Below are 12,786 nucleotides of genomic sequence, written 5' to 3'. Positions count from 1 at the left end.
TATAATTGTCGGAAATCATTTTAATATTAATTATTAAAATGATTCCAATTATTTAAAATATTAAGAGATTTAAATTATGTTGAAAGCTTTAATTAAATTAAATGGTTCATCCTTTTAAATATATTAAATAAGATTTTATCATTTTATTAATGATGAAGAAATATTATTTTATAAACTAAAGTTAGTTTAAAATAATATTTACCTTAATTCCTCTGAGTGCTTTTAATTAAGTTAATGTTTACGCATTTTCCAATCAGTATTTTAATATCTCAACGTTAGATCGTTTTGAGGACCCCAAGACGAAGGGACTGGATTATAAACCCAGACCCTCTCTCCTTTCCCTCACTTTTCCCTCCCCTTTCTCTCTCCTCCCTCTCGGCTTGCACAGCACGCAGCACTCCTTTCTCGCACGCCCAACTGCTCCATGCCTCAACCCGGCGCCGTCGTGCGTCGGCAGCCCTCACCGCCGGCACCATCAGCTTCCCTTCCTCCGACGAGCCTCCCCGTAGCAACCTCTCCCTCTCACGCTCTCTCCTCCTCTCCGCTAGAAGTGCAAAGCCCGAATGGGCTTGATGCACGTATCGCCGCCGTGCGCCGCCCAACGACGCCACCACTCCCACGGCAGCTTCTCCTCCTGCCGGCCATTATCCTCCACCGAAGCCAGCCCCTGTTGTGCAGCCCTCCCTTTCCTTCCATGGCAAGAACCCAAAATGGGTCTCTAACCCATTTCCTCACCGTGCGCCGCACCCACGGCCACCAGGCACCACCATGGACCTCCCCTTACCTCCCCCTTCCTCCTCCCTTGGACCCGAGGCCTATAGCCTCTCCTCCATACACGAATACTCCTCACGCACACACGGCTTTGCACTCCTCCACCGCCGTGCACCGCCACCCACGGTGGGTAACCACCCTCTCCGGCACCCTTAGGCCACCATCAAGCTATATCAACCATCCACGGTCCTGATCTGTCACCCATGCACGCACACTCTCTCTCACTCTCCCACGGCTTCTCATCCATTGTGTGGCCAGATCCACTGTCGTGAGCCACCGTGGCGCCACCTCGATGCCACCACGAGATCCACTGCATTTCCCTTAGCCAAGCCCTTGGTCCAAACCACCACTTTACGTGGTGGGTAATCATTGCACGTGATGGACAGTCATTGCATGTGACTGACCGGCACTGTACACGGCTAGAGCCGCCATGTTATGCCCCTCACCACCATCACAGAGCCTTCACCCTTCCAAGACCACACTTAGCTATCCAAACGCCAAAACAATTAACGTATGCGGGTTAGACGCCACGTACGACCTCTCCAACGTCATTGGCTGTGACGGTCAACGGGCAACGCACGAGTTATCCCGTTGATGGTATAACTCTCTATCCCTTTTATTTATATTAGATATTGATTAGTGAACTAGATTGTGGACTGTGTTGTTAGTATTAGGGGATTGACTGTGTAGTATGGAGATGTGCTGTGTAGCGAAGTGATGGGCATTTTATGATGTGTTGTGTTGTGAAGTGTTGGGCATTTTGTGATGCGTTGTGCTGTGAAGTGTTGGGCGTATTTGTAAAGTGTTGTGGATTGTGCTGTGTAATGCAGTTGTGGAGTTTGTGTTGTAATGATGGCGTGGTTGTGCTGTGCAGTGTTGTTGTAGGGCATGTGCTGTATGGATGGTGCGGCGTTGTGTGGAATGAGAAGAGTACACGCTGAGTGTACTCTGTGTGTGGCGTATTGTGAGATAAGGAGAGTATATGTAAAATATACCCTCCTGGCATATTGTGGAATGGGAATAGTACACGTTGAGTGTACTTTGTGCGTAGTGTAGTGTGAGATAAGGAGAGTATATGTAAAATATACCCTCCTGGCATATTGTGGAATGGGAATAGTACACGTTGAGTATACTTTGTGTGTGGTGTAGTGTGAGATAAGGAGAGTATATGTAAAATATACCCTCCTGGCGTATTGTGGAACGAGATGAGTACATGTGGAGTGTACTCCATGTGGTGAAGTAATGCACCATGTGGCGGATATGCCATAATGGTGATGTGGCGTGATGGATATGAAGGGAGTACTTATAGAATGTACTCAATGTGGTGGAGTGTTGCATCGTATGGCGGGTATGCCATATTGATGATGGGTTGTAACGGGTATGAAGGGAGTACATGTGGAATGTACTTTGTGTAATGGAGTGACGCACTATACGGTGGGTATGCCATAGTGGTGATGTGGCATAACGTGTATGGAGTATACGTAAAGTATACTCTGTATGGCGTAATGTGTGTAACGGGAGGATGGAGTGATGAACCATACGGCAGGTATGTCGTAATGGTAATGTGGCGTAACGTGTATGGAGTACACGTGGAATGTACTCTATATGGTGGAGTGATGCATTGTATGGCGGATATGCCATATTGATGATAGGGAGTATACGTGGAGTGTACTCCACGAGGCAGCGATACACTGTATGGTGTGTCATAGAGATAAGGACGGTTGAATGATTGAAGGGCATAACGAGTTGTGTCGGGAACTGTGGAACAGTGTCCCGAAGTAGTTGTGACGCGGCCTGTAGTCTGAGGTGACAAATGTCACTGTAATTGACTTATGACTGAAAGTATGGGTGTAGTAGCAGAATAAGTGTAAGAGTGCACAACGGAAGCATGATTGGGCAACGTCACGAAGTGACGTGGTTCTTGTCAGTCATGCTTACGATGGGTGAAGAGTTATTATAGAAATGACGTAGCAAGAAAGTGACGAGATGTCAGATGTGACGGGAGTACGTGAAGAACCGTACTCGTGATGAGTAAGGAGTTGACGTAGAAATGGCGTAACAGGATGTCAGGTGACGTGATAAGGTTACGGTGTAGCTTGAGAGTAGTCTTGAGCTATATGATGTGACATAAGGCATAATGGTGAATGGAGCCTTATCATGTTAAGTGTTGGGATGAACTGTAAGAAGGGAAGGCTAGCATGAAGAGTCATGTTGGCCAGGTTAAGAGAATGTTGGTATCGGAATATGGCCCTCATCCCTACGGGCAGGTGATTAACATGTTATATGTTGATCTTAGGTATTAAAGGAGTAAGGTACATGTGTAATCTGGTTAGACACATGTGCCGAACGGATTCATCATATGTAATGGGTAATCTGTCCACAGTATAGTTACACAATACTTAAGCCTCAGAGTTGGCTTAGAGCCGTGTGGCTTGTATGGATGGGAATGAGAATTAGTATGGGCTAAGATGCATGAAGATAGTGACGAGTGTATTGTCTAGGAATTGGGATGCGTGATTCCGTTAGTCAGAATCATGCGTCGGAATATGGTGAACGAGAATAGTAAGACGAATGTCTTAGTGTCTTAATCCTAAGGTGAATCATGGGTTCACTTTAGTGAATGAGCACTCGAGGCAAGACGTTGAGTTGGAAGATGTGGTGACCGTAAGCGGTCCCCGAAGAATTTAACGTAATAAAAGGCACATAAGTGCACGGGATAGAATGAAAGTGTTTTAAGTATAGTGTAGTCCTATTTATAGTTAAGTTGCTTATGCACTAGATAGAGAATGATGTTAAGGTTATGTATGCATGTAGGCTGTCAGCTGACACGCACATGAATGGACTGCATGGTATGAAAGTAGCATGGAGTCCAGGTAAGTATTACGTTCATGCCCTTCTAGAGTTTTCTAGAAATTACGAAACGAAAAGGAAAAGCTTTTATCTTTAAGAAAATGCTTACGAAAGAAGATGTTATGCTTTCAAACGTATATGTACGTACGACCCCTCAATGAAAGCCCCTTTTTACGCACCCAAAGTTATTAATTGTACGCATGCGAATGGATGACTATAAGATGTATCTATTGTATGTATTTTCAAAGAAACGAACTGATGAAAATGCACGAAAGACGAGCTTGAGCCGACGCCTTCGTGGATCCTACGGACTGACGCCGTCGTGAGCGCCGTAAGGTGATGCTCGTGGACGCCGCGAAGGCCGACGTTCAAGGTGATGCTTATGGATGCCACGAAAGGCGAAGTTTGAGCCCGTGCTTTATGTTTTATGGACGGTACGAACTGATACTTTTGTGAATGCCGCGAGGTGATGCTCGTGGACGTCATGAAAGAGGCGTTCGAGCCCATGCTCATGAAATTATATTTTCTCATGAAAATAAATGTTTTCTCATGTTAAATGAAAGAAAGAACTGAATGAAAGCTCCAGCTCCTCAGAGCTGGCATGAATGAATGAAAGAATGAATGAAAGTATGAAATGTATGAAGATACGTAACGGCCACATGAATGAATGAAAGGGTACCAATGAATGGTCAGATCGCAATGCCGGGTAAGTAGTACTGGTAGTACACTTAGTGCTGCCCCCTATGAAAAGGGATTCCCAACCTGTGGCCACGGGCAGAATCCAGGTCAAAGGGCCGCTAATCCTAACACACGGGGCGTAACAGTGTGTACCGGCCTGTGAAAGTGAAAAGAAAGAATGTATGTATATACGTATGTACGCATGCACGAACGCACTTTAAGAAATGAAGGCACTGACGGGTGAAACGTTTTAAGAAAAGAAAGGAAAACCCCGTCCAATGACGTTTTCAAATGAACGCACGTATGCACGCACATGTATGTATAGTATGTACGAATGATGAATGCATGAATGAAAACCTACGTTGTTATATTTTAACTGCATGAAGTAATGCTTACGAGTCTTCGACATATTTTAATTTTTATGCATGTCCCTCCCCCCCCCCACAGGAAAGGAAATGAAGCACGCGTCGGGACAGACACGGCCCATGGGGAAGAGCACGAAAGTCTAGGCACGAGATTCAAATGTAAGATAGGCCTCTTATTATTAAAAATGATGTTTTTCGCTATAAACCTCTTTTATTGTAAAATCAAATTTTACTTTATAAACGTAGAGTCTTGCACCCTGGGAAGAAGCAAAAAGTTTTAAATCGGACAGTAATTCTCATCGTCTTTTATCAAAATATTTTATAAAAAGATTCACCACAAGGACGGGCGTTACAGTAATAATCATAAATTCTACTCTACAATTGTGTGAATATTTGGTCAGTCCCCCGTATGGAATTTATACTAGTATTAAGCCAAGCTGAAATGACGAGAGTATTTTCCCCTGCAGTAAATGACACATCCTTCCAGATTTTTGTTTAGGTGTCATTTTTTCCATTGGGGTTGTGTTGCTTGAACATCAATATTTGCACTATCCATATGGGGGTTGTTAATACTATCCTCACTACTTTCCAACAGTGTGGTGAAGAATGAATCCTCATCAATTAAAATGTTCATCTTTCAACAAAATATTAGGGATGCTACCTGCATGGTGCGGGGCGGGAGCACCCCCTCCCTGCCCCCGCCCCCGCCCCACACCATGCGGGTGGGGGGTTTCATACCCCGCCCCTCGCCCCCCCTCTCAACTCATTGTCAAAAAAAGTTTTTAGTCGAAAAATATTTTTTAGACCCAAATTATAATATAATTAAGTATAAATTGAAATTTATACATTAAAAAAAATATAAACTCATTAGAGTTATATTTTTGATCTGTTAAGTCTCACATTACTTAACTATCACTATTGTATTACATTGGTCTCCTATATAATGGTTGGTCTAGGAGGCCAAGACAATCCATTAACTTGAAATTGAAGTCAAGTTTTTAACAAATTGTATATATCTATATACAATATATTTATATACATATTAAAAATTATAATTTTTTATATTAAAAAATGGAGGAGTGCAGAGTGGGGGGCGGGACCTCGTTGGGGTCAATTTGCCCCCCACCCCCGCATGGGCTGTTCCATGTAGGGCGGGCGGGGGAGCGGTAGCAAGGGGCGGGGTCCCACTGCCCACCCTTATAAAATATTAAAGAACAAAATGTTACTAAAAAAGTACATTAAACAATACCATTATATCGAATGACAAAATGTTCATCCTTCAACAATATCAAGAATATAATCATAGTCATATTGGCAATTAAAATAGGCCAAACGGTTTCCAAACAGGTCCCAAGAGTCATTCTCGTTGACATAACATTCTCATGAGTCATACCAAAATGTATATAATCATATAATTATATAATTAAGGATAATAAGACATAAGCTTAGCAAACATTTTAATTTCTATATCCTTTAGAAAAAGTCTCAAGTTACATTGTTTTTAAAGTATAAAAAAGGTCTCTAATTACAATGCTAAGGAAAAGAAATAAGACATTACAACCACATAAACTTAGCAAACATTTTGATTTCTATATCCTTTCACATCATTCTTTGCAATATAGGATTTTGTGCATGGAGAACAACTTGGAGTAATTTATTAGAACATTCTCTTTATATCGTCACGAGTGTTCGAGGTAGAACAAATCACATTTCAAGGAGGATAGTATTTATGGTGATAAGTACAAATATATACAGAGTTGGATGTGTGCATCAGACCATTGGGATGCTTTCACGTTCTCGTATCATTTTTGCATTCTCTAGGGATCAAGAAGTAGTTCAATATCTTATTTATTGGGTCAATATTTATGAGGGTTGCATCTACCTGTGCACACAAAGTGCGCACCCAATTTCCCCTAACTCTGTTTCCTACCCTCATTTTGCTTAGAAGGTGACGAACATATTTTGCCCCTAAATTCTCGAGAAAAATGCCATTTGGCCTTATCGGTAGCACCCATCGGTGGAATCCACCGGTGGGTGTACCACCACTCAATCTTGAAATTTCTATCTTTAGTTTGACGATTTCTATGTTTACATATAATATATAGTTAAGAGTAATACTAGATACAAGTCTTAAATAAAGAAACTTCATATAAACCATTTGTAAAAAAGTAAGTTTTACTAATAAATTTTTGTTGTTTTCATATTTTTTAAAGTGACGTCTACTTTTTTATAATAACTTGTATGAAGTTTATTTATTTTGAGCTTTTACAAATTATACGTGTTACTTATGGATTTTATTATGAAAATAAAGGAAAAGTAAGGATTTTAAGATTAAGTTTGCGTCTAGATGTTAAGCTGAGTTGAAATCTTTATGATAGTAGTGAATTAAGTAGTAAAGAGAATTATATGAAACTCATCTAAACTGAGTTTAAAGTGTGTTTAGATATTAAGATAAATTTAATACTTTTTATGAGAAATTGAAAAAAGTTATAAGTCTCACGTATAAAGATGTTTTAAATTAAAAAAAATTATAAATCTCACGTGTAAAAAGATTTTGAATTAAAATAAATTTAATAATTTAAAAATTAATTATTTAAATATTAAATTTAATTTAAAATTAAACTGAACTCAGAAACGAAACGAAGCCTCTACCGCCTGTTCATTTTTCCACCTTTCCCATCCATCTAATATCTCACATCTAATTCGGCGCCAAAACGTGATGACAAATCATTCTGTGAGGGGCCGAGTTGGGGCTGGGCCTACAAAAGCCTATATTATTTCTACACGTTCGTCCGCCGCTGATAGTTCGATGTACACGTTCAAGGCTGGTCAAAAGGATAAGAGGCTGGATTTTAATTTAAATCCCAAAAAGCTATCCTCAACAATTAAATAACGCACGCGATAATTATTTGGATTCTCAATTATTTTTGGTGATTATGGCCGTGATAGTGTTTCATGGATACGAAGATTGAGCAGCACGAATGATAAATTGTATCCCTATGCAAGTTATTATTCTTTAAACAATAATTCTATGTAAAATTCTTTACATCATCGTTCACGTGATATAATTTAATTTTAAAAAATAAATATTAAAAATTAGACCGAAGAATTAAATTTCTAATTGCATGCTCGAAGTTAACAACAAAGCAAACCAAGGAAAATTCTTAAATTAAGCAAGAAATAAAAATAAAAAGGAATAGTTAATACCCAGTCTTTTAATTAAAAAAACCTGAGCGTAAGGTGGATAAGAATATACCAATGGATTAATCTAACAACCATTAATCGATTTGACCAGGCGCTTTTATCTTAGACTGGTACTGTTTGTTAGAATCTATTGCAGAGTAATTAATATATTTTTCCTTTAATGAAAGTTTCATAACCTAGTTCCTTATTTCCGTTAGGATTATTGTTGATGTCGTATTTCACTTTCCAAACACTTCCTTGATAACCTACCTTACGCCACCTGCAACTAAAAAGAAAGAGCTCTGGTGATATTCGGGATCACTCCAATGCCAAAGTCAGTGAACAATTATCTAGTGATAAGAACAACTCTGAAAAATAATAAGAACAATCAAAATTCAGATCAAGACCTCCCGTAGAAGGGATGGTTGTTATTTATACATGATATGGGTTTCGCCACTGAGTGAGATCATGGCGTGTCAGGTATCAGACCTGCTACTACTCATTTCTTGCTGTCACAGTGTGTCAATCTGCGGCTCAGGAGATCGTGGCGTGTCAGCTGTACTAGGTCTGTCCTGCTGCTTTCTGCCAAAGTTGGGTGTCAGGTTGTGGGCGAACCATCCTTCGTACGTAGGGTGCGCTGTTGCGTGTGGGATCTCCTTACACATGCATTGAATGCGGCGTGCCTTGAGTCTGACAAGTTTGTGACCAACCACGTTCAGTCGTCCGTGTGTACTTGGGCGTTTTGCCTGGCGCCTTAAGGTAGAGCTCGGTAGGCTATTGGGCCCCGAGACGATCTCATTGATATATCTGAGCTAGGTGCTAAAAGGCCTTCCAGGATAGGTTTGCTGTTATGGGCTTAGCACGCGATCCTCCAGTCCAAACTCTTAGTTTACGGGAGGGTTTTGTCTTTGGGTCTAGAGTTCCGTGACTTGACTTCTTCAGGCCTGAGCCCTTATAGGACGGTACCCTCCCTCACAGTTACAATAAAATTTAAATGAAAATTTTGAAATAAACAGATGGAGACACGTCATATATACCCATGCATGTGCATGGATCAGCCATAGCCACACTCGGACCTCGCTAAGAGCTTTGGTAATGGTTTATGCATCTTCATATGTAAAATCATCATTTTTGAAGAATGATTTTGCATATGAAAAAAAACTCTCACATTGGTTTATGCATCTTTGAACCAAATAATAATAAAATATTATTATTTTTTTTATTTTTATTTGTTTTCTAAAATTATTTATATATATATATATTTTTTACAATTAATATCCACTTTATATTATCAACTTAATACAAATTTTATGTATCAAAATTATCTTAATATAAATTCTACAAAGTTGATTTTAATGGGTAGGAGAGAGAAAAAAATAGTAAAATAATATTTGAAGAATGAATAGTGCTTCTTCAAATTTGAAGAAGTACTATTCATAGCTATGCAAAAATTTAGAGATGCATAAGCTAATGTAGATGAATTTCAAGACATTTTTTAAATTTAAAGATGAAAATGAAGATAAATAAGTCACTACCAATGCTCTAACTGTAACGAAAAAGAAAAGAAAACTGCTACACCCACATAAGATTTCTACTTTCTGTTGAAAGGCAAATGTTTTATTTTTTTATTTTTTTTTTCAATCATTTTTTTAAACATTTTAAATATTTTTAAAAAATACAAAAAAATCACAAATTCATTTAAAAACACTTTCTTAATCATTAAATAAAAAAAAATAAAATGCATTTTGGTATAAAATTCCGGTAACAATTTTCTGTGAAAATAGTATTTTCCAAAAAAAAAAAACCAGCCCTTTAACCGACGGCAGGACAGACAAAAATATATTACGACTCTGTTGCACAAAAACAGGCAGTTCACAGCAACCGAAGACAACCTCACTTTCCCTGGTCTCCACTGTGCAGTGTGCACACCCTTTCTGAAGTACCCGAGAAGAACACGGAGAATTCGCCTCTATTATCTTGTCCAAAGCATCCTTTTAACGGCAAAAATATATTGGGCAACATAAATTCCTTTTGTACTTAACAATGTATCCATTGCTTTCACACCAGTAACTCATTTTATGTCAAAACCGATGTTTCATCAATTTCCTTTCTCTGGAAACGTGGAAAAACAAGCAGTTCCAAGTACTCACCGTGTATTCAGGAGGACCCGTCGGTGTCAATATACAGATCAATCAGTGTCTCACAGATGGCTATACACTCATGCGCTAGCTACATCAGTACAACCGGACAGGATCTAGGGTTTTCATTCATGAAACACTGAAAATATCGGACGTTTTTAGGCCTCTAGCAAGTAGTGTTGGTACTCTTCGGCTGTTGAGATCGTAATATAGAGCAGCTAGTATACAGTAACAAAAGCAATAGCAAGTGGCAAAGATTAATGATATCCGCTTATATATTTCACAGTATGTTATAAAAAAATAATATTTTTATAAAATAATGTTAATCTTATAAAATATTTGATAAAAATGTCCTTCTTTTTAAAACATTATCGTGTAAAGTGTTATCATACGTTTTCTCTCTGTCTAAAAAATAATAATAATAATTTTCGTTCTGTAATTATTTATTATATATATTATTATATTTGATTCCATAGGATTGGTGGACACTGGACTCTTTGGACTCGAGGAAAGTTTTGGAGCAAAACCGAAGGGTTTGGACTTTGGGAGGAATGTTGGTGTGATTGCGGGGGCAATAGATTAATTCGCCGATTGTAATCATACAGGTTAAAAGGGAATTCACGTTGTGTGATCAGATGTACGTTTCTTATCTTTTAGTCTCGTTTTCTGTGTAGATTCGATGAATTAAGATTAAAATTAAAAATTAAATAAAATATTATTAAAATATATTTTTTAATATTATTTTTATTTTAAATTTAAAAAAAATTATAATAATAAAATAAATTAAATTAAATTAAATTAAAATGAATTGCGAAAATAACCGGTGCTTAATCTTTTGGATGTAGCTGAAGTGACTTTTAAATGACAGGACTTGCTTCTCCCAGTTTTTTTACCCCTGGGCCTGGCCTCAAAAACGCACCGTCAACTCTCTCTCTCTCTCTCTCTCTCTCTCTCTGTGATTCATGTCTGAACACGCAGTAAAATTGCATTACGTAATTTGCATTTAATGTATCTAAGAGCGTGATCACGCTTCTCGCCTCATTAACCCGTTTGTTAAAATATCATAAATAGCACATGAGCGATCATTGAGATAATTCAGAAATTATGTCAGTTTTTCATGAATCGAATTATAAATAAGAAGGGAATATATAGCTCTACAGAACACAATTAGCAACAGCTTGATCATATATATATATATATAGTTGGCAAGGAGAATATCATTGCACCACATGTTCGAAGTTGAAACTTTGCATATTTTGAATGAGGTACAGCTAGGAGCTTGCTATATTCATGATCTCTCCTCCTTAATCTGTCTCAGCTACTCTATCAATCATGCCACTAGTCTCCACCTTGTCATGATTTTATGATCACAAGAAGAAAGTGGAAGATAGTGCAAATTACCTAACTGATTATTACACCAGACAGCTAGCTCCAGAACAAATAGAAAAGAAATCAGATGCAATATTATTGACAATATTATTAATTAATTAAGAATAATAAGTGATCAGGTCGTTGAAAATTAAGCTTTTCATTTCATTCAAAATTCCAAAATATGCAGATCGAATACGTAGCGATCCGCCTTTTAGCCATAAGATCGACATCAAGAAATAGCGACCTAGGAATTAAGGAAAGAGAATTAAACAAACATTAACGATTCTCCATTCATTAAACAAAATAATGTAACTTGAGCAGGTACATAAAATTGCACCTGACCCTACTTCAGTTTAGGTGGATCACCAAGCCTGAGCTCAAGATCCAAGTCCTCTATGCTGTTAGGCTTGAGTACTCCAGTTGCCTTTGACTGAAGGTGGCATCTATCATCTGAACATGACTTCAGAAAGAATGACAGTGAAGAAACAGCACTCTTTGGTCGCTTGCAACTGACTGCCTCAACCCCACAAGACCCAGACGTTGGTCGGTTTTGGCTAACAAACGAATTCCTGCCGACAGAAAAGTCAGTTTCAACATAATCAGCATTTCCCAGATATATAGAGTGATCTTCTTCTCTTAGATTATTTTCCACTCCTGGTTTTGATTCTGACGAGATACTGAGAAGTCGAACCCCCGCGGATTCAGACCAAGATTGAGAAATATAAGACGTCGACTGATCAGCAGATGCAACAGTACTAATTTGTTCCCTAAAATTTTCTGGAGTATTTAAGGCTGAAACCCTTGAAGGCGATAGAGCACCTGATGCAACAATAGTGGGGCTAGATTTAGGGTCTCGATAGAGACGAAACTTGCAGAGCTCGGTTGAAAACTTAACACCGAGTGACTTAGAATGATTCGGATCTTGATTTTGATAATGGCAGGCTTCATCATTGAGGGGCCAAGGAGATTGTTTCAGCCTTGCCCTATCCCTTCTATGGACATTCATGTGACCACCTAGGGCTTGGGCAGACCTGAATTCTCTACTGCAAAAACTACAAGAATAAGATCTCGGAGGCCATACGCATCCCCCAAAAGGCCCGGCTGCATCTTCTGCAAAAGCCTTTTCTTCCCATGTATTGTTAAAATAATTCATTGATGGTTGAGAATACGACTGTAACATTTTTTTCCTCTTCATCCACATCCAATACGAAGCTTCTTCCATGATTATTTAAGTACCTTAAAACTACTGGTAAACTAGGGCAAAAAGAAAGGAATGGGGTGTTCATGGAAGCTTCTCTTGAAGAGTGATCAGAGAGATATAAGGTTCAGGAATACATCTGATCCGTATTCATAATGAATTCAAGAGAACAACTTGAGAATCTATGAGCAAAAGAAAAATCTGATCAGCCGAAAAGGTCGTGTAATAACTT

At 38.7% G+C, this 12,786-nt stretch overlaps 1 protein-coding gene across 1 annotated transcript; it reads right to left on the bottom strand.

The window, feature by feature from the left end:
- Positions 1–11,699: 11,699 nt before the first annotated feature.
- Positions 11,700–12,578, bottom strand: LOC121248417 (zinc finger protein 10-like). Its single transcript, XM_041146870.1, has one exon. It carries the CDS (start codon positions 12,576–12,578, stop codon positions 11,700–11,702), a length of 879 nt encoding a protein of 292 aa, XP_041002804.1.
- Positions 12,579–12,786: the final 208 nt, after the last annotated feature.

The sequence above is a fragment of the Juglans microcarpa x Juglans regia genome, chromosome 1D (genome assembly GCF_004785595.1).
Source record: "Juglans microcarpa x Juglans regia isolate MS1-56 chromosome 1D, Jm3101_v1.0, whole genome shotgun sequence".
Taxonomy (NCBI): domain Eukaryota; kingdom Viridiplantae; phylum Streptophyta; class Magnoliopsida; order Fagales; family Juglandaceae; genus Juglans; species Juglans microcarpa x Juglans regia.
This window is presented reverse-complemented; position numbering and strand designations above follow the sequence as displayed.

What these genes read in the sequence shown, in the direction of transcription:
- LOC121248417 (XM_041146870.1), bottom strand. Translation starts at nt 12,578, where the DNA reads ATGGAAGAAGCTTCGTATTGGATGTGGATGAAGAGGAAAAAAATGTTA.